Source organism: Crocodylus porosus, unplaced genomic scaffold (genome assembly GCF_001723895.1).
Source record: "Crocodylus porosus isolate Cpor-Errol unplaced genomic scaffold, CroPor_comp1, whole genome shotgun sequence".
In the NCBI taxonomy this organism is placed as follows: Eukaryota; Metazoa; Chordata; order Crocodylia; family Crocodylidae; genus Crocodylus; species Crocodylus porosus.
This window is the reverse complement of record NW_017728935.1, coordinates 2,448,552-2,468,065: the sequence shown is the minus strand read 5'-3', so window position 1 is coordinate 2,468,065 and position 19,514 is coordinate 2,448,552. Positions and strand designations below refer to the sequence as shown.

The 19,514-nt window shown below is 49.4% G+C and overlaps 1 protein-coding gene across 2 annotated transcripts; it reads right to left on the bottom strand.

The window, feature by feature from the left end:
* Nucleotides 1-4,568: 4,568 nt before the first annotated feature.
* Nucleotides 4,569-17,553, bottom strand: FMOD (fibromodulin). Of its 2 annotated transcripts, none has more exons than XM_019546626.1 (3): nt 16,327-17,553; nt 10,581-11,582; nt 4,569-5,282 (listed from the first exon to the last, which is right to left on the bottom strand). In XM_019546626.1, exons 2-3 carry the CDS (start codon nt 11,560-11,562, stop codon nt 5,131-5,133), a joined length of 1,134 nt encoding a protein of 377 aa, XP_019402171.1. In that variant the 5' UTR covers nt 11,563-11,582; nt 16,327-17,553; the 3' UTR covers nt 4,569-5,130. The 2 variants fall into 2 exon arrangements, with proteins under 2 accessions (XP_019402171.1, XP_019402170.1); XM_019546625.1 differs by lacking the exon at nt 16,327-17,553 and adding an exon at nt 15,853-16,319.
* Nucleotides 17,554-19,514: the final 1,961 nt, after the last annotated feature.

The window sequence follows — 19,514 nt, the reverse complement described above, 5'->3', positions numbered from 1 at the left end:
AGGCCATGCTTACCAAAATCATAATTAGTGATTTGTTTGATCTGGGTCAGAAAGCTGTTTCTGAGGACAAAGGACCTGAAATTTTTGAGCAATTCTATAATAATTAAGTCTATTGCTGTCTCAGAACAGGTCAACCCTTGGATCCCTCATAGCCGCAGTCCTGGCAAGCAACCTGGGAAGGTGACTACAGCGTTAAAATTTAAATCTAAAATTTTGGGGCAGAGTCATGGCAGTTGATTTTGAAACTTTGGCAAGGGCCCTTCTGATAGACTTATTTCAGGGAGTTATTCAGAGCTTTTCTTCTCCTGGGCTCTGCTGGACAGCTGCTCTCAAAGCAGCTTCCACTATAACAGCCTTTGGTGCCAATCTTGTCTCCCTTCATCCCATTGTAGTATATTGGGTTATTTGGGTGACAGTTTCTACCCTGTGCACTCCAAGGATAACAATGAATGACAGAGGGGACACTAGAGTGAATAAAAGCAGCACACTCTGACCCAAAGTGGATTTCATAATAACACGTATTTCTTCCATTGCACTTTTTCCCATTGTGTCCAAAAATGCTTTCCAAAGGGCCTATGGATCACTGTATCCCCTTCTGCCAGTGGGTAACAATAGTGCAGAGAGGTGAAATACTTTGCCCAGGGTCAAAGAGTAGGAGAACCAGAGCCAGACCCTCGTTCTCAGGGCTGGACTATTGCAAGCCACTGTCTCCAGCCAAAGCTGCCAGGATGTTTAGCAGTATCTGGGGAGGGGTCACTCAGATGAAATTATGACCCACCAACCAGGCCAGTCAGAAACACCATCAGCCGTAGCAGGCTGCCTCTTTCCCCCACTCCTCAAACCTTCCTAGCCTTATTCCTGTTCCTGTTGATCTGATCTATCTATCTATCGATCTATCTATCTATCTATCTACTGTCAACATTTCAGCTGGTAAAATAAAGCTACGGAATGGCAGCTTGGACAATGAGATTGTCTGAATACTTCTGGATTTATATAATTGCTGTCCATATGAATTTTTATAGCATCTACTAGCTTAACTATTAACGCCCCCCCCGCCCCAACAAAAACCAACCTGAAAAGCAGGGCATATACCAGGACATGAAGTACTTAAGAGTGCTCCAGGAAACGTAGACTTAAATTACCTTTCCAGTTTGACTGCCATACCCTTTTTCCCTCCCTGGCAACTGGCAGTCGATTTTTAACATATATATATTTATTTATATATATTTTTTTCCCTTTAGCTGAGGTACACCAATATTTATAGGAGCCAACACGTGGACAGTATTTGAATGGCAGCTGGGCTACTTAGAAAGGGGGGGAAAGCCACGTAGACTTGTGCAGTATCAGGTCTGGGCCACTAGTGGGCAAAACTAGCCTGGGTTGTATTTGCAGGAAGATCAGGGCTTAGCAGAGCTGGTGGGGAACAGGAGCCCTGCGGCAAGAGTGGCTGTTATGGTTCCCAGCATGTGTCTGAAGTCATTCTGATTCGTTTCCTCCCCTGGGGGGTAGCATGTACGCAGGGTAGCGGAGCTTGAGGGAATTTGTTTCGTACTGACATCATGGGATGCACCCACTGAGATATGACCCCATGGGGTCTGCATGTGATGGTGAGAGACCGCTGGTATCCTAAGAAGTGTAAAATCTAAATAGACAAAGGGTCAGAAGAGAGGCACGGAGAAGGGAAGGGACTTGGCCGAGGTCACCCAGCAGGCCAGTGGCAGAGCCAGGAATAGCATCAGAGGTTTCTGGCTCCCTGTCCTCTGAGTCAGTGCCTGAAAGCAGCACCCTGACCCCTGCCTCTTGCAAGGCTTGCAGGCATGTTTAGCATTATCTAGAGAAGGTGACTTTCTGCCCCTAATAGAGCCTGTAAATTCTCTGGAGCTGGGACTGTTAGCTACGTGGTTTGAGGGAGAACACAGTGAGGCCTGATGCACAGCTGGGGCCTCTGGGGTGCTGTGAAGTTAAGAAAAAATAATGGAGCTATTTGCAGGCGGCTGTTTAGCAGCGTGCCGTCCTTGGCTCGTTTTTCAGGCAAGTCAGCGGAGCTGGGGCAATCTGCATCAGTTGCAAAGATACCCCAGCCAGTTCGGGCTCCTTTAAGGCATCTTGGGCTCGGGACCCAAACCTGCTAATCGTTTTTAGCCTTAGATTCTGAGAATATTTGTTTCAGGCTCATCTCCGGTCACCGCCCAGATATGCAGACCCTGGCTTTTGCATGTTTTCATTCCACGAACACGTATCATGCAATTATAGAAAGGGTTTTATTGCTCAGTATGATAATTACAGCTCATGCTTTGATGATAGTACAGGTTTATTTTATATTGTTAGCATGCAGTTTAAATGCAGAGGGTTTTGATGACTTCCCTTTAATGAGCTTCCCATGTTCCCCTGGAAGCCCCCCAACCCCTTGTTCTCTCACTAACATGTCCAGTAAACCGTGCCTGGCACTTCAAATTCACCGCCACAAGTCCTTTTGCAATGAGACCCCAGTTCTCTCCGCGGAGGGAAAAGGAGTTTTGAACCAAAGACTAGGGGTGCTTAGATCTGCCTGTCTGCCCTGGGGGATTTCTCAGGAGAAATTCAGAGCGAACAACGATACAGCCAGACAGGCACTGCAATACTTAACGAATGCACATCACCACCATGGGAAGGAACAGGGGGAATTTGCAATAAGGACAAGTTCAGGCAGCTCCTTTCATTTAGTTGCTGCATCTGAATGGGTAGACCCAGAGGCCTGATACTCCCAGCTTCAGAGCGTCAGTCTGTCTGAGTGGTAAAATCTCGACTTCACTGAATTACAGTGAGTCCCTCCTGGCATTCTCGTGTCAAAGCAGGTGGCTTTCTAGTTGGAACTGGCTCTGAAGGCTGCTCCCATGAACTGTGCCGTTCTTTACCTGCAGCCAAGTGACAGCTGGAAACAAGAATGTGATGCATGTGCTAAAAGTGGTGATTAGTAAAGCTGGAGTCCACTGGAGCAGAAAGTAATGAGAAACCATCTCCTTGCCAGTGAGAACCACAGCACTGTCTCCTCCTGTTACCAGCTAATATGTTGAATGGAGGTGATGTGGAAAAGGCCGCTTAGGGAATGATGCTTCCAGCCAGCGCCTGCCTAAGTTCTGCCATCTTGCTGCCTCGATTGCAGGAGCCTGTTATATTGAGCCAGAAGCCCCTGGCTCGGTGCAACTGGAAACGCACACTTCTGCGGCCTCACACTTCCTCTCTGCCCCGGGGGAAGGGGAAAAATCTCTTCTGATTTATCCTATAAACATCCCTTGCAGGACAAGGTGGGATGTGAAAGATGTGGACCCACATGCGCCCCCGAGTCCCTGGCTAATGCTGTTTCAAGCATCCATAACTTTTTTCCATCTACTCAGTCTAATAAAAGATAGCACATCTGCTCAAAAAACCTTCCCTGCCTATGTCCTTAGACCAACACAGCTACAACCAAAAAGCAAGCATCCATAGAGGCAGCCCAACACAGCTGTTTAGCCACGTCCACTTCTTCTGCCCTTCCCTCCAAAGGTGTTTGCATCTGTGCATCAAATGTTAGTACAGGAGATGAAGGGCTGATTTCCCATGGTGGCAGAAACAGGCAGATGCTGGGGTGATGGGCGTTATCAAATGCAGTAGGGCAAGATGATGGGGGCCATTCAATAGGAAGGATTATAACAGATCAGCCCAGCGTTTCCATCCAATTCTGTGTCCTGCTTCTGATCAAGGCCAGCACTAGCTGCTTCAAGAAGATGAAAGAAACCTCCATGGGCAATTCTTGTGTGACCTATCTCTAAGGGTAGTTTTTTTTCCCCAGACCAAGCAGTTAAATCACTGGCCTGTGTGTAGAAGCAGGAAGGTTTTATAATCCTATGAGTTTCACCATGGTGGGGAGCAGGGGCTACTGATTTTGCACCACTGTCACTGAGATCAGGAGTGGTGACTGGGCCTGGATCGTTAAAAAGTGGGGATGATTTTCACTTGCAGTTGATGGGGTTATACTTGCTTTAGGGCCACTTCATGCTGTTCTTGTGGTTCAAAGAGGCCGTAACATAAAAGAGGATCTTAAGAGGATCCATTAAGCTCCATTAAGGATCAAAAGAGGAGCTTAATGGATCTCCAGCTTGCAATCCAGCTGGCAACACCCGAATGGTAGATATTGCCGTGAGGATATCATCTACCAATAGGCCCTCTTGGTTTAGCAGTGTTTTGAGGGTGGATGAAAAAGACGGGGCTCAAAAATGTACCAAGGAAACATGTTGCTCTGTTTTGGGCTCTCAAATTCTCTTCCCCGTTTCCCACGAGGGCAATTCACCATCCAGCATCACCCCCTCCATCTTGCCAGCTACGTGGAAGCCTGCAGTGCACTTTGGGGACAGTGTAACCCAACAATTTAGCTGCCTTAAGCAGAGGGAACCAAAATATGAGAATTAAAGAATAAGTCCCTCGACGGGTGTGAATGCGCCTGACTCCGCTGATATCAAAGCAGCGACAGCCCTGTACAGTGGGGAGGTTCTGGCCCATCTGGTTTTCTGTTAGATTTTTTTTCTCCCTCCCTCCTTCTCTTTTTGTCTTTCAATCTCTCTGTGGGTGCCTCTTGCTTCCCTGTTCTGCTTTTCTGCACTACTCCTTTTCTTAAAATTGGGTTTAATCCTATCCTCTCAGAGTCCCTCCTGTGCAGAGCATAAGCGCCAAAGCCGTCCCAGCTGGAACCCAACTTTCCAGAGTGTGTTGAAGTGGGCCACCAGGAATCCTGCTCCACCCAGCCCAGTTGTGCCAGTGGGAGACAGGTGCAGACAGACAAGGTTGAGAAGGAAGAGAACTGATTGTTCAGTTAGTGAGAGAACCACTGGGGTTTTGCAGGACGAAGCGGAGACCTCGTCCCACGCTGGTGGAGCCCAGTTAGACTAGAAGGGGCAGCACCTAGTGAGCGCAGTCAATGAATCAACCCTCCAGAGCAGGCGAGGAACCCCTGCGTAGGCTGCTATTGACACCCATATTATGCTATTGCAGAAGCCAAATCAAACCATCAAGCAGCGTTAAAATGAGACTGAAGGCCTTCGCCCAGCATGGGTCACTGGATCTGGGGTGGCATTGACCTGAGGACAGGGGGAGAGGCCAGGGATCCAGGGCTTGGGGTTAAATCTCAATGACACTAGCCCGCCGCAGGCAGAGTGGTGCATCGGGGGGCATCGCGTTGCGCTGGATCTCGTTCCCATCCAGTCGTAAGACCTGGAGCCTGGAATAGTTCATGACATCCACGACTGTGCAGAAGCTGCTGATGGAGAATTCTGTGGGGAGAGAAGAAGACGGAGAGCTGAGACAGCCGGAGCCCAGATCCATCTAGCAGGTTGTCTTAGCTAGATTCATACCATTGGTAATAAGCCGTAACGTGCATTTATTAGTATGGTGCATGCTACTGCAATGGCTTACTGCCTAGAGCAAACTGCTAAGAACCACTCACCCACAGCACATTCACTTGGGTCACAGGCAGGGCTTGCGTGCAGATTGTTTTCAACAAAGTCACTGTCCTCAAAAATGCATAATGATTTTGGGGGGCTTGAGAACTGGATTTCAGAGTGCTGAGCCCAAACCCTGTGAAAATCAGACCCCTTTCAACTAGGGCAACCAGTATCACAGGTCGTTGCAGAAAATCCTGACCATAAGTCCTTACCCCTTGAGCAAAAGAAGTAATTCTTCTAGCTCATATCAATAATAAGCTTTTTTGTGGACCAGGCATGAGATGGGGACAACTCTCACTTTTTCTGGCGTGCTTTAGGAGTAGCCCTGCTGATGTCAATGGAGCATGACTGCTATCACAGAGGAGTGATTCAGACCCCCTGTTTGTATTAATGGGGTGAAACCAGATGTATCGGAGGTCACAGGTGGGTCTATCTCCTTGTCTTCAGCAAGATCCCTCTGAGGACAGTTACGGGTGCTGTGCTCCCAGCTCAGCTATTATAAAGTATTTGGCAACCCTGACAAGCCCCAGGTGGGTCACTGGGGTGGGGGTGCATGTTTCAGAGGAGGGTGGGAGATTTGGTTGTAGCTGTGTTGCTCTAAGGACATAGGCGGACAAGGTTCTTTGGCTAGAGGTGATATCTTACACCGAGGAGCTGGAAAAAATGTTCTTTGCAAGCTTTCGGGCACAGGGGAAGGTGGCAGGGCCCAGCTTCCTCTGCAGGCTCTGGGACAGGAGTGAGCAGCCAGGGGGCAGCAACACTCCAGGACTTGGGAGATGTGCAAGAAATACCTGGGGGAGGAGGAGAACAAAGAGAACTCCTTAGCACAGCTTTTCCCTGTGCAAAGCTGGAGGGGCAGGGAGGTGATGGCTGTTCAGAGGTAAATTCCAGCAGTACAGTGAGAGTCAGGAGGCAGGTGGAGGGAATGGGCCTGGACTCTCCTGCCAGCACTTTCAGTGCTAATAGAAACTCATATGTGGATTTGCTAAAGCATTGCCCAGTGGTTAGAGCCAGGGACCTGGGACACAGGATTCATGCATGCTCTTCCTGCCTCTGCTACTGTTTCACTGTGCAACTTGGTCAAATCACTTTGCCCCTCTCTTGCCCAGGTGCAACACCAGGAAAGTAATACAGCCCTACCCTATTGCTTCTAATACGGTGGTGCCCTGATGTCCTGGGTTCTGTACATACCTGTAATAAGAGAGATTCCTGCCTCAAACGCCTCTCAGGCTGAGCAGACTGGACAAAGGCTGAGACAGGAAATTCAGGGGGAATGACCTGCCCCAGGCCGTACAAGGCAGAGCCAAGATTCAAGCCACAATCCGTATCTTCCCAGTTCTGTTTCCTGTCGGCTGGGCCACGTTACCTCGGTTTAAATTATTGGCTTTGTAAAGTCGTTTGTGATCCCCGGATGAAAAGGCAGCAGACAAAGACCTAATACTATTCTTCAACTGAGGTGTGGTATAGGGAAGACTTTGTCAGCCTCGGAGGGACCACCACCACTATCGTAAAGGCTCAGCAGAGGCCAGATATGTATGTATTACAAACCCTGAACACTGATTCCCTTGATCCGCTGCGTCCCTTGCTCACTACAGGGGGCAAGAAGGAAGAAGCAGGGGCTTTCTGCACAACTCGTTAAACTTGAAAGGTCAAATGCAAAACCTGCAGTAAAAATGAATGAATAAGCAGAGCAGCTTGAGATCCAGAACAATTTAATGGCATCTGTGGACACATTTAGCAAGTGCATTTTTTTTTTTTAAAGCAAACATTTGGAAACTGGCTCCTGTCTCAGCTATCCATCACTTCCCCAGCGTGGGGCTGCGTGTCTCCTCTGCCACAGCTGACGGCATCACTAACACTTAATTAAAAGAGTGCACACAATGTAGCGAGCTGCTCACAGTCCTGTGACACCACCGCTGCTTAACGAAGATCGTGACCTCGGGGCTTGATGGGTGAGCAAAGTGGGAATGGATTTTTCCAGCTGTTTCGGGTTTTTTTGAAAAAAAAAAAAGAGTCTGTTCTGTTTTGTTTTCTCCTTTGAGAGAATATAGGTCCTGGAAGAAGATGCCACATGGCAGTTTCTGGAGCTAAAACTGTGGAGCGCAGGAAATGGTGCCGCAAGCTTTTTTGCTAGTGGTGTCACTAGCAGTAACCCGGAGGGACTTTTTCTAGTGTCTATCCTAAGATGGTCCCCGTTACAGAAGTGTCCGAGCCCCTCGCTGTCCTTGTAGAATACCAGGGGGAGGTCAGTGCTCCTATCCCCACGTCACGAGTGACTGATCAAGGTCAGACAAAAAGTCGGTTGTGTAGGTAGCAGTTTGTCCGGACAACCTGGCTCCGAGTCATCAGCAGCCTCAGAAGAAGCCATCTCAGAGACTGGGTACAGAAATGGGAGGCTGTACACTGGGACACAAGAGATCTGGTTTTAATCCCAGCTCAGCCACCCTCTCCTTTGCCTGCCTTGTCTATTTGGACTGGAAACTCTTCGAGAGAGAGTCTGTACAGCCCATCCCCCAATTGGGTCCCAATCTTTGTGGGGACCTTTAGGCAAGGGAATAAGATGAAAACCTTGAGTCTGCCGAGCATCCTCCAGGACAAAGCTTGCTCAGCGACTGACTCAGGTTGGTTTCTAAAGGTCACCGCAAACTGAAAGGTTCCCTGTTCCCTACCAGCCATTTTTACAGCCTGCACGTACATGCCATTAATAATTCTGGGATCTCCCTTGCAATGTTTCCATTCTCTTTTGAGAGGGGACCAATGTCTGAGCAGGAGAGTTGCTCCTGTGTGCAGAATGTCTTACAGAGCAATCTAGACGCTGACCTAAGACTTTCCAGTGTGCCAGCATCCTCCCATTACATTACTTCGGATAATTCAAAGTTGAAGAATAAATCAGCCAAAGGCTGCACTCCCAAATGATGCCAAGCTGGAGAAATTTCAAGAGCTATGGATGCAAGAAGTTCGGTGCATCCCAGTAAACATGGGAAGAGAGAGAAAGGCATGTCTTTCTTCTTCCCATATGTCCTTTTGGTTGGGCCTTTCTAAAGAGAGCCATCGATGATGCCAGAAACTTTTGTGTCCTAGTTTTAGGGCCCTGCAGGGTGGGTCAGACGCTGCCTTGGGCTAAAGACTCTTCTTCCAGGAGCTTTGCTAGTAACTAGCCAGTGCCAGCCACAGCTCAGGGTTGCAGTCTCCCGTCTCAGCCCCCGTGCGCAGCTTCCACTAATGAAAGCTGGTTCCTGGCCAGTCAGTGCCTCTATGAGCCAAAGACACATCAGTCACGGAGACTTTTGAACCAGACAGTGCTGCCTCCGCAGGTGTCACTAGCAGCAAACAGAAGTCCTGCCCGGTAAAGGGGCCATGTCAAACTCACAGGCGACAGGCGGGAGGGAATGATCTGACCGGGACTCGCACGGCTCCTGGGGTCTCGTCAGATGTGCTAAGCGATGGCTCTAGAAGCAGGCTCCTTGGCTCTGCTTTCCTCCTCGTGTCGCCAGTGTGACGGAGCCTGGCGTTAACGAAGAGGAAGCAGAGAGACGCCTGCCGTCAAGGTAGGACCGAGCAAGCCCGCAGCATCCATTACAACCCCCGGAAGATCCCCGAAGTGGGGAACTGCGAATAGGGAACCACTGGCTGGAGGACTGTTTGGACTGGGAACGGATGGCTCGGGGCCTGCTCCACATGGCAATCATTTGCTGATCACTCCAAACGGAGCAGACACATGGAGTTACCAGCAAGTGATCCTCTCATAGCGCAGCCACTGGTACCTGCAGTCTGGGGGGGCCCCCACCCTGTCTGACCCCATCAGAGATCCTGCTACCCCAGCGGGAGGGAGCCGCCTCCTTCTCAGACGCTTGCTGAGGTTTTATTGTCGCTATCCCGCAGGACGCCCCAGATCAGCCCACGCCGGTGTCGGAGCTAGTGTAAATGGATGCAGTTCCTCTGCCAAGGAGACTGCCAGGAGGGGCAGGCAGCAGCTCTGATCAGCGGGCTGTAACAGTGATGTGTGCTGGCAGCGCCAGGCTGTGGAGGAGGGGAGCGGTGGCTCTCCAGCACCCCAGGACCCGGGAGCATCACTGTTTTGACACCCCTGCCAGCAATGTCAAGCAGCGAGGGAGCCATACAGGGACAGATACGTGAGACATGAGAGTAGGCAGAAACTCAGATGAGACAGATGCGCCCCCCGCCCCGCCCCCCCGGTGCCAAATGCATCCGGGCATCACGTAGTGCAGTTCCTATGGATGTAAATGATGGCCTGTGCTAGAAGATGGGGGTACACGGAAAGCTCATACTGACTTGGCCTTTCCCCCTGGGCACATAGGCACTTCAGTGCACCAACACTATGCTCCATGCTCCCGGGGCCAAATATAGCCCTGCTGGGAGCAGACACCCAGCAGGTGTCAATGCCAGGTGTGACTTGCACCGCTTACACCTTCTTCCCTAGCAAAGTTGCAGCCAGCGGGTCTGTTGGCACTTATCCATGCCACTGACTTCAGTGGAGTCACTCCTGATTGATACCCACGTCTGTGGGGACAGAATTGGGCCCGGCATTTCACTTTCACCATCACTTATATCCTTGCGTAGGGAATTAAATGAACATCCCTGGGGTTACTGTCTTATACACCACCATAAGGAGAAGCAGAATATTGTCTCTCACCTGCCGTAAGAAGAGCGACTTTCTTTCTGTTGAAGCTTCCTTAAATAGCTACACTAATACAAAGGAACCAAATGGGTCCAAATAAATGTGTTTACTAACTATATTCAAATACACCAGGCGTAGCTACTCGTGTACGACTCTTCTGATTAGCTTCCATAATGTCGAGTACAAGTGCCATTACAACAGCACCATTCAGCCAAGGATCTCCAAGCACTTTATGAAGATATCATCACAGATGGAAGAAACGGAGGCACAGGGAGGGGAAGTGATTGCCAAAGGCCACCCAAGAACTCCGTGGCAGCGACAGGACCGAAATCCCAGGCTCTACATCCCAGTCTCCATGCTCAAACCAGCCTCTGGCGGCCAGCAAAGGCATCTGACTCATCGCCCTCCCGTTTCCTGCCCTCGCACTGAGCACTGGATCATGCGCTACCCTGTCTGCGTCGCAAGTTCAATGCCAGGGTGGTACTCACCATTGATTTGGTTGCCTTGAAGGTAGAGGTTCTCGAGCTGGGTGCTAACCCGGGGGATCTTCTGGAACCTGTTGTAAGACAGATCCAGCTCAAGAATGCTGCTGCTGTTGAAGGCGTTGGAAGCGAGTCCCTCGTTCGTCAGGGTGTTGTGGGCCAGGCGGACATAGAGCAGCTTGGGGGACACCTTGAAATACTCATCTGGGATCGTGTTGATGTAGTTATGTTCTAGGTAGAGCTGTTCCAGAGCGATCGGGAGACCATCTGGGACCTTCCTGAGGTGGTTGTAGCTCAAATCAACCAGGATCAAGGACTTTAACCCCTTGAAGGATGCTGCTATTTCATAGATCTGGTTGTGACTAAGGTACAGGGCGGTGAGGTTCTCCAAGCCTTCCAGAGCGTTGGCTGGGATCTTGGTGATCTGATTGTAATCCAGGTGGAGCTCTCTCAGGGACCTAGGCAGGGGGCCGGGCATCTTGGTCAGGTTGTTGTTGTTCAGATACAACCTCTCCAGGTTCTTGAGCTTGGCAAAGATCTTCTTGCCCATCTTCTCGTTGCTGATCTGGTTGCCGTGCAGCGCGATCCATTCCAGGTTTGTGGCATTGTCAAATGCTGCCTCTTGGATGGAGGTGATCTGGTTGTTCTGGAAGTAGACATACTTCATCCTGGAAGGCACAAAGGGCAGATACCTCAGGTTGCGACTGTCACAGTACATCGCGGAGGAGAGGTTGGGCGGACACTCGCATTCCTGGGGGCACTGCCTGGAAACGGGCTGCACAGACTCAGGGGCGGGTTCTGCTACGGACATTTCCCCTGGAGCATAATAGTACGGGGGGCCTTCATCCTCGTAGTAGGGCACGTAGTTGTAAGAAGGTATCCGGGCTTGCCGAAGTACATACTGCATCCATAGATCTTCATCATAATAATCCTGGGCCTGTGAGACCCTGCAGATCCCAGCCACTATCAGGATAGCAACCCAGTGCATTGTGTTGAACCTCAAGGAATCTGTATGGAAGGAGAAAGGGGCGGGGGGGGGGAACAGGAGCATTTATTAGGTCAGGCACAAGTAAAATAGGAAGCTGATGGGAGGTTGTGGAGCTGAATGGACAGAGCAGTGGGCAGACTGAGATCTTCACCTGGTCTTCTGGGTGAGTGGGGGCCAACCAGACCCCCTCACTTTATCTCAGTGTTTCTATCTGTAAAATGGGCCACCATGGTAAAGCATTTTGAGATGTACCGGTAAATAAAGGGCTATTTAAGAGCTGGAAGTTATTATCAGATCACTGAGGATCTAGTGCTACTGCAACAGATAGGATTAATCCAGCTTTCCAAGAATGTGTCTGTAAACATTTGCTCTAGTAACAGCTGCCAATTCTCAACCCTTTAGTTTGCCGTGCACGAACATACCTTCCAGTGAAATTTTTAATGCAGGATTTTTACGGTGTAGGATGCAGGGGCGCCAACTGAGATTTGGATCTTTGGTGCTAGCTGCAGCATGTATTAAGAGACAAACTCCTTGCCCTAAAGAGCTTACAGGGCATTTAGACGAGGTGCACAAAAGAAGAGGAAACAGAGGTGGGAGGGGATTTGCACACAGTCACCCAGTGGGGAGCAAAGCCTAGGACTCATGACTCCCAGTCCGATGCCTGGCACACTGCAAATGGAGCTTTGTACGGCTTTGTACCAGGAGCCTCTTCGCATGTGCATCCTGGAAGCTGTTTGAGAGTCATCCACTAAGGCAGCAGAAAAAATGCAATGTGATTTTATTTTATTTTTTAAAATAGCCAGCTGGGTATTGCAGAGGACACTCTGTGAATAGCAAGTGCTTGAAGCGACTTCTCTGTAATAGGAGTTAATCTTTAGGAGAAGGCTCAGGAGACCAAATTGACCGCACTCAATTAGTTTGCCGTGGCTGATTACAATCTTAATCGATACAGCTCTCCATTACCAATCCAAAAGGAGCCGTGTGGCAGCTGCAGGATGGATTGCGCTCAACAGACTCGTCAGTCCTACTCATTTACAACACACATTCCTGCAGCATTTCGCCAGCTCACTTTTGCTCATCTCATCAGCAGAAAAATGGAGCGTTCCGACTGTTTGCAACGCGTGTGGAATCAGACTCAACAAGTTCAAGCTTATTTTTAATGAGCACACGTTGAAAAGCCTGGGTGCTGCAAAGTTCAGCTTGCACAATTCATATGAGTACTCAAGAATTAGGGGGATCTCGTTCAGGCATGCTAATAGGCGAGCACAACAACTGGGGGGAAGACAGTCAATGTGGAACCCAGAAATTAACATTAAGCATAGATCTATGAATTGGAAACCCAATAGAAAAAGATTAACACCTGTTCGTGGATAACTTGCAAACAGAAAATGAAGGAGAATAAATGAATGGGATGAAACAGTTTGCCGGGATTATTTCAAATCATCATATGCAGAGACCCATAGGTATGGTTCAGTGGAACAGGAGATATTTTGACTAGAAGAGTAGGTACGACTGAGAGAATAGGGTTTTAGACTGGGGCTCTGCAAACCTTGATTTTATTCCTGCATCTGTCACAGATTTCTTTTAAGTGACTTGTTTGCGGTCACACCATCTAGCCTGTGCCTCAGCCTATAAAATGGGATTAAGCTTCCCACCTCTCTGAGAAGGTAAGTAGGTAAATCCTGTTGGTGACAGTGATTCATACAGGGTCCTAGATGATGGCTTTTCTTCCTTCATTAACACTTATTAACCTGGTGTAGAATAGCAGGCAAAGATGAGCTCTATCCAGGTGATGGTCTTTGCTGCTCTGAATGGGGGATGAGAGGGGATTCTGCTTCCCTGCTGACCTCTCCATCCAAGGTTGGACATTCAGAGCCACAGAGTCACTTCTGTGACTCTGGTGTTCACAAGCAGAAGTGGTGGCCTGTGCAATAGGTGCACCTAGTCCCCGCTGAAGATGGATCACCCATACTGCAGCAAAGGGTTTCCCTCCTTTCACTGTGGGGTGGAAGGAGAGTCTGGGGAGTCTCTTAATTAAGGTTATCCTTACTGCCGCTCGGCACTCTGGAACTACATGCAACACGATGTCAAGCAAGAAGGTTCCCTGCCCTGGTCCCCTTTGCTGTGGCGTGAAGCTCTGGCCTCCTGCCAGCCCCGAGGTCTGTGTGATATACATACCCGGGGCTGGCTGAAATCAATGCACGCTGCAACCTGGAGCCCATGCACACGTATGGTCGCCAGGACTGGCTTGTGGGGAGGTTTCTGTCTACAGAAGGGTATCGGAGCAAACCAGAAAGAACCCGGTGCCAGTTGCATGTCTCAGAGGCATTCCCAGTCTGCCCCGCTGTCATTTTCACTTATGGCAGGACTTTGGGACGTAAGTCCCCTGAACTCCCGCTAGGAAGGCCTGGGCTCCACGTTGCGATGCGTATGTGGGCTCACTCGCTCTGTGCTGACTGCACCAAACCTGGAAGCGAGGTGGCGAAGCCACGCGGAGGAGGCATCTCCCACTGCGGCCCTGGAGGTCTCCATCTCCAACATCCTTGAGAGCAGTGGTGGAGGCATCCCCAGGGCAGCTTCACCATCTCCTTTCTGAGTCTGATGCTTGTGGAAAGGGAGCAGGTGAGCAGGGCTGCGCTTCTTAATCTCTCCCGGTGTCCCTATCTTTCACTTACGCATCTTGAGGGGCAATAATACTATGTCCTGTCCTTTTTGGTCTTAAACTCTCAGCTGTTAGAGGCAGGAATGGTCTCTCATTAGCTGTATGTGCAGCCCAATGGGCCTCCAGTCTTGGCTGGTGCTGCTGAACTAGAAGCAATAAAGAGGCCTCCAGACACACAAGCAAGTGGGAAAGTTGGTGCCCCATGCACCCTTTGGATTCGGTGCCTGGAGTAGGACCCCACCAACCCAGGTCTGCTGTCTCTGCAGTGCAGATACCCCACCACCAAGGATCCAGATGGAGTGGGCTGTCTTCAGACTCATCAGTTACCATGGGGAGCCCCTGAATTGCTAGCACTGGGCCTAACTGTCCCAGACTCAGAGAGATGCACACCAGCTAAAACTGTAGCAGGGGATGGGTATGTATAGCTGCAACACTAAATGCGAATCTCAGCACTCCAGACAAAGAGGGTACAGTGCTGCTCTGATCCCGACTGCCCTGCCCCGAGCTGGCTAGCTGGCACACGGCTCATGCAGGAAGAAAAGAGGGATTGAAACCTCTGTGGTCAGACTCTTTATATTTTTTTTCTATCCCACTTTTTCCATACGCATGGGAGTGCCGGCAGCTGATGGAGCAGATGGAACAGGGTGCATTAGAGGCTCTGAGTGTGCTGTGAGATGTTGGCGCACACGGGCTGCTTCGGGGATCGGTGCTTCCCCTGCTCCCATTCCAGGGGCACCTTGCCTGGTAAAATACGGCTCCCGGCTTCTGTGCCAGCTCTGCCTGGCACGCAGGCATCCTCCACCCATGCTGAAATTCTCTTTCCCCCGTGCAACGCCGATCGAAGGACACCTCTCTACCCTGTGCAGCACTGTTCCTTAAGGAAAGTCTCCGTTACACAGAATGGCACCTAGGGGCTCTTTCATCCATATGCAATGCCTTCCTGGATGGTCTCTGTCTTGATTCCTCGACATACACCACCTTTTCCCTCTCTTTCCGGGGCTTCTCTTCCATCTTCTGAACCCTTGCTGTCGGTGTATTTCCACCACCCAACTCCTTTTCTATGGTGGTATCTGAGTTCCTTCCAGATATAGGTTTTTTTATATATATACACACATACACACTGAAACGCTGTCTCCATCAGCCTGACCAAGCCTGTTTCACTTTCTAATTGGGATTGACACCCTGTACCCGCATGAGATTTATCCAGCCCTTATCATTTGCACCTTCTGACCATCGCAACCTAGGTGTGCTAGAACCGAGTGTGGATGGGACACTGACACCATAGCCAGGTACCTGTCCTGGGAGAAGGGGCACTCAGGTGGAGGTTGCAGCATGGAGACTGGCACAAATCTCATCTCCTTTCTCCCTTCCAGGAACTTCACAAATTGCCAAAGGGGGAAAAGGGTTAGTAAGGATGATTGCTTTCCCCACTGCTCCCACACCAGCCATTCAAACAGCCGTCCAGGCTCAGCTCTGTGCCACCCGTGTTGCTGGCATGTGATGCACATGCCACCCTGCTTCAGCGTCGTGCTGGCAGCGTGGCGAGCGGGGTTGCTTTCCCTCTGCCGCACAGGTAGGCAAATAAACGGAGTTAGAGACAATCCAAATAAATGCAGAAAGGAACTTACCCGGCTAAGAGGGTCTTTTCCAAAGCCTCAGCACTCTTCTGCCTGATCTCCTTGTGTTAAAGAGCATGTGTGTGCATCTCAGTTTGCCAGGGTTGGTGCCCGCCCCAGATCCCTAATCAAATATTGTGCTTGCAGGTCACAGGCTCAGCAGGGTGGTATTTCTTTCTCTCTTTTTTTTTTTTTTGGTGAGTGACCTCCTAACAGCAGACAGTTTGCAGAGGAGAGTGAAGAGACCCTAACGCTGCCTGACGTTATAAATAACCTGCTTTTTCTCTCCTCTCTCCCTCTCTCTCTCGCTCGTCTCTCCTTGCCGAAGCGTTGGCAGTTTCCAGGCTCTCTGTTTAACGAGTTAGTGGAATTGTGGATGTTGTTTTTAACAGAGTCTCGCTAGGTCTCCTGTGTTTCTCATCAGGAAAAGCTGATGAGGCAGGAGGCCAGGTTAAAAAAAAAAAAAAGAATAAAAAAGTATCAAACCTTTGAGGGACGACGATGAGCTCGTCAGAGATGGAGCCGCTCTGACCTGTGTGCCGGCAGGATGAGATAGATCAGAGCTGCCCTGAGGGTGCAAGCCCTTGCCTGTAGGTCATCAGCCAATCTCAGCATGCAGATATATTGCAGAAATATTTCTCTCTGGTATTTACTAGCAACATCCAAGGTACAGAAGTTACATACCGAAGATCTCATACAACACTAAGAATTTGTCTTCACCTCTTGGTGAGAGGAGTCAGATTGGCGGCCCTGGGAGCTGAAGTCCTTTGCCCAGTTGCAGGGAGGGAACAGTTTGGTGCTTAGCTACTGTGGTGAAGGATGCCATAGAGAAACCAAGGCAAAGGTAGAAGCCCGGGTGCCAATCTGCACTCTCTCTCTCTCTGTGGCCTCCCTTACTATAGCCTCTGGATAGCTCATAAGCTTTAACATGGGCATCGTCCAAAAACTCCTGTCATAGGGGAAAGTGTTGATGATCTTGGTTTTAGAAACGGGGTGTGGAGGCAGAAGAAGACAAATGCTGCCCTGTATGACCTTAGACAAGTCACTATTTTGAGCTCCAGGCTAACCCCCCCCCCCACTAGACTCTCCTTCCTTTCTGGAAGGGGAGTCCAATTCCTCCACTCAAATCCTCTGCAACTACAACGAGCTCCCTCCTCTGTGCGCCAGCTTTGTCCACCGGTGACATGAGGATAATGCTGTGAAGGCAGCTTTGAAGTCTGTGGGGGAAATACGCTTACACTGGAGCTAGCCAAGTCTTATCGATCCACGGCACAGGAACAGGCAATCCAGGCTGCTCCCACCTTGTAGAGCCTTCTCTGCCAGATAGCCGCGGATTCGGTGCTCCAGGGCTTTGCCTTCCCCTGGGTTTCAAGTCACGTGCTGTTTTGAAAAATTCAGGACACAATACTTATTATTCAAACATTTCCTCTCCCTCCTACAAAAAAGAAAGAAAGAAAAACAAAGTCCAGCTGGTAATATATCCCTAGCTGCAGCAGCAAGCTGGATTCTGACTAAGGTTTTCAAAGGAACATGGATTTAGTTGCATTTAGTTAGGTGCCAAGCTCCCTTAGGCTTGTCTTCACTCATTTTCCTTTGAAAATCTCAGTTGAAGCGAATCCCTTCTTTCTGGTGTTCTTGCCATGGCCCTAAGAATCCATGAAGAGCCCAAAACAAACTGTTCATTGTAGCAAGCAAGAATATTATATTTGCCCATGGAGCTTCGAATCATTGAAAATGAGGGTTGGCAGGGATCTCAGGAGGTCACATCTAGTCTAACGCCCTGCTCAAAGCAGGACCAGCCCCAACTATCATCTTCCCAGCCAAGGCTTTGTCTATCTGGGTCTTAAAAACCACCAAGGATGGAGATCCCACCACCTCTTCAGGTAGCCTGTTTCAGTGTTTGACTACCCTCCTAGTGAGAGAGTTTTTCCTGATATCCAACCTAAACTTGCCTTGCTGCAGCTTGAGCCCATTGCTCCCTGTTCTGTCGTCTGCCCCCACTGAGAACAGGCCAGCTCCGTCCTCTTTGCAGCCGCCCTGCAGGGAGCTGAAGGCTGCTGTTAAATCCCCTCTCCGTCTTCTCTTCTGCAGACTAAATAAGCCAGTTCCCTCAGCTTCTCCTAAGTCCTGTCCCCCAGCCCCTGAACCATTTTCGTTGCCCTCCACTGGACTCTACAGTTTGTCCACATCCTTTCTGTAGTGGGGGGCCCAAAACTGGACACAGGACTCCAGATGCGGCCTCACCAGTGCTGAATAGAGGGGAAGAATCAATGCTCCAACCAGTGCAGCCCAGTCTGCCGTTAGCCTTCTTGGCAGCAAGGGCACACTGCCGGCTCCTGTTCAGCTTCTTGTCCACTGTCACCCCCAGGTCCGTTTCTGCAGAGCTGCTGCCCAGCCAGTCACCCCCCCAGCCTGTATTGGTGCACAGCTGGGGGGGTGACTAGTCCAATGTCCTGCTCATCTTGGTCTAAACTATCCCAGCCAAGCGTTTGGCTACCCTGCTCTTAAAAACTGCCAAGGCTGGAGATTGCACGGCCTCTCTGGGGAGCCTGTTCTGTCATCTAGACCAAGTAGTCCCAGTTCTTCCATTTTTTTCCTCATATTTCATGATTCCTTGAGCTCTTATCCTTTTTTGTTGCTCTTCACTCAACTCTTCCCAATTTGTTCACATGGTTTATGAAGCGCGATGCCCCCAAACGGGACACACTATGACAGTTCACCAGTGCTGAGTAGGGCAGAAGATCCTAAGTCACTTTTCTATTTTAGCGTAGCGTTATTTGCGTCTTTAAATTTCTGCAAATCCCCGGTTCCTCTGACGTCAGGTTTAACACTGGAGACATGAACTTTGTTTCGTTGGTGTTATCCTCTATCTTAAAGCTATTAGAAATAAACCGGAGTATGAATCCACAGAATTTTTCAGCAGACACTTACTACATTGACACCATTTGATACCATCCCAATGGAAGAGGGATAACGGGGACTTGTTTATCTGTAATACCTTGCATTACGGTTATTTTGAGGAAACAAGAATTTATGCTCCAGAATGAGTACATTGTTTTTTCCCCATCTGCATAAAAAAACCTAATACCTAATAGTTTGCTGCAGATGGCCAGTATTTCCTGTGCCACCAGTGAGCTCTTTTGCCTGACTTGGCCTTTGTTTTTGGCATGTGAGACAAGCCTTAATACATTCTTCAGTGTTGCTGACAAACAAAACTCATGTGCTAGAGGCCATATCTTTTATTAGGCCAACTAAATAGTAGCCAAAAAAAGAAAAAAACTTTGCAAGCTTTTGGGTCTAAACCAGGTTGAGGAGAATTCAAAGATTGTAAAAGATCTCCCAGGTAGAAAAGAAACTTCACGATGCACAGGGGAGGTAGAGGGTGGAAGTTTTGCCCCCTGGGGTCCTCGCAGTCCTTTTGTGAGAGCGTTGCTCTGTGATATATGGAGTCGGCAGGCTTCTTCCCTGGAGGTGTCTGAACATTTCTTTTTTCATGGTTAGCAATGAAGTTTGCATTTCCAAACAGCTAAATACAATATTTTCCATGTTTCAGGGACATATGCTGTAGCCAGGTTGGTCTAAGAAATAGAGGCAAACAAAACTCTCGAAAGAAAAAAAAATTGCTACTATTTAGTTGGTCTAATAAAAGATATTGCCTCTAGCTCAAGGGTTTT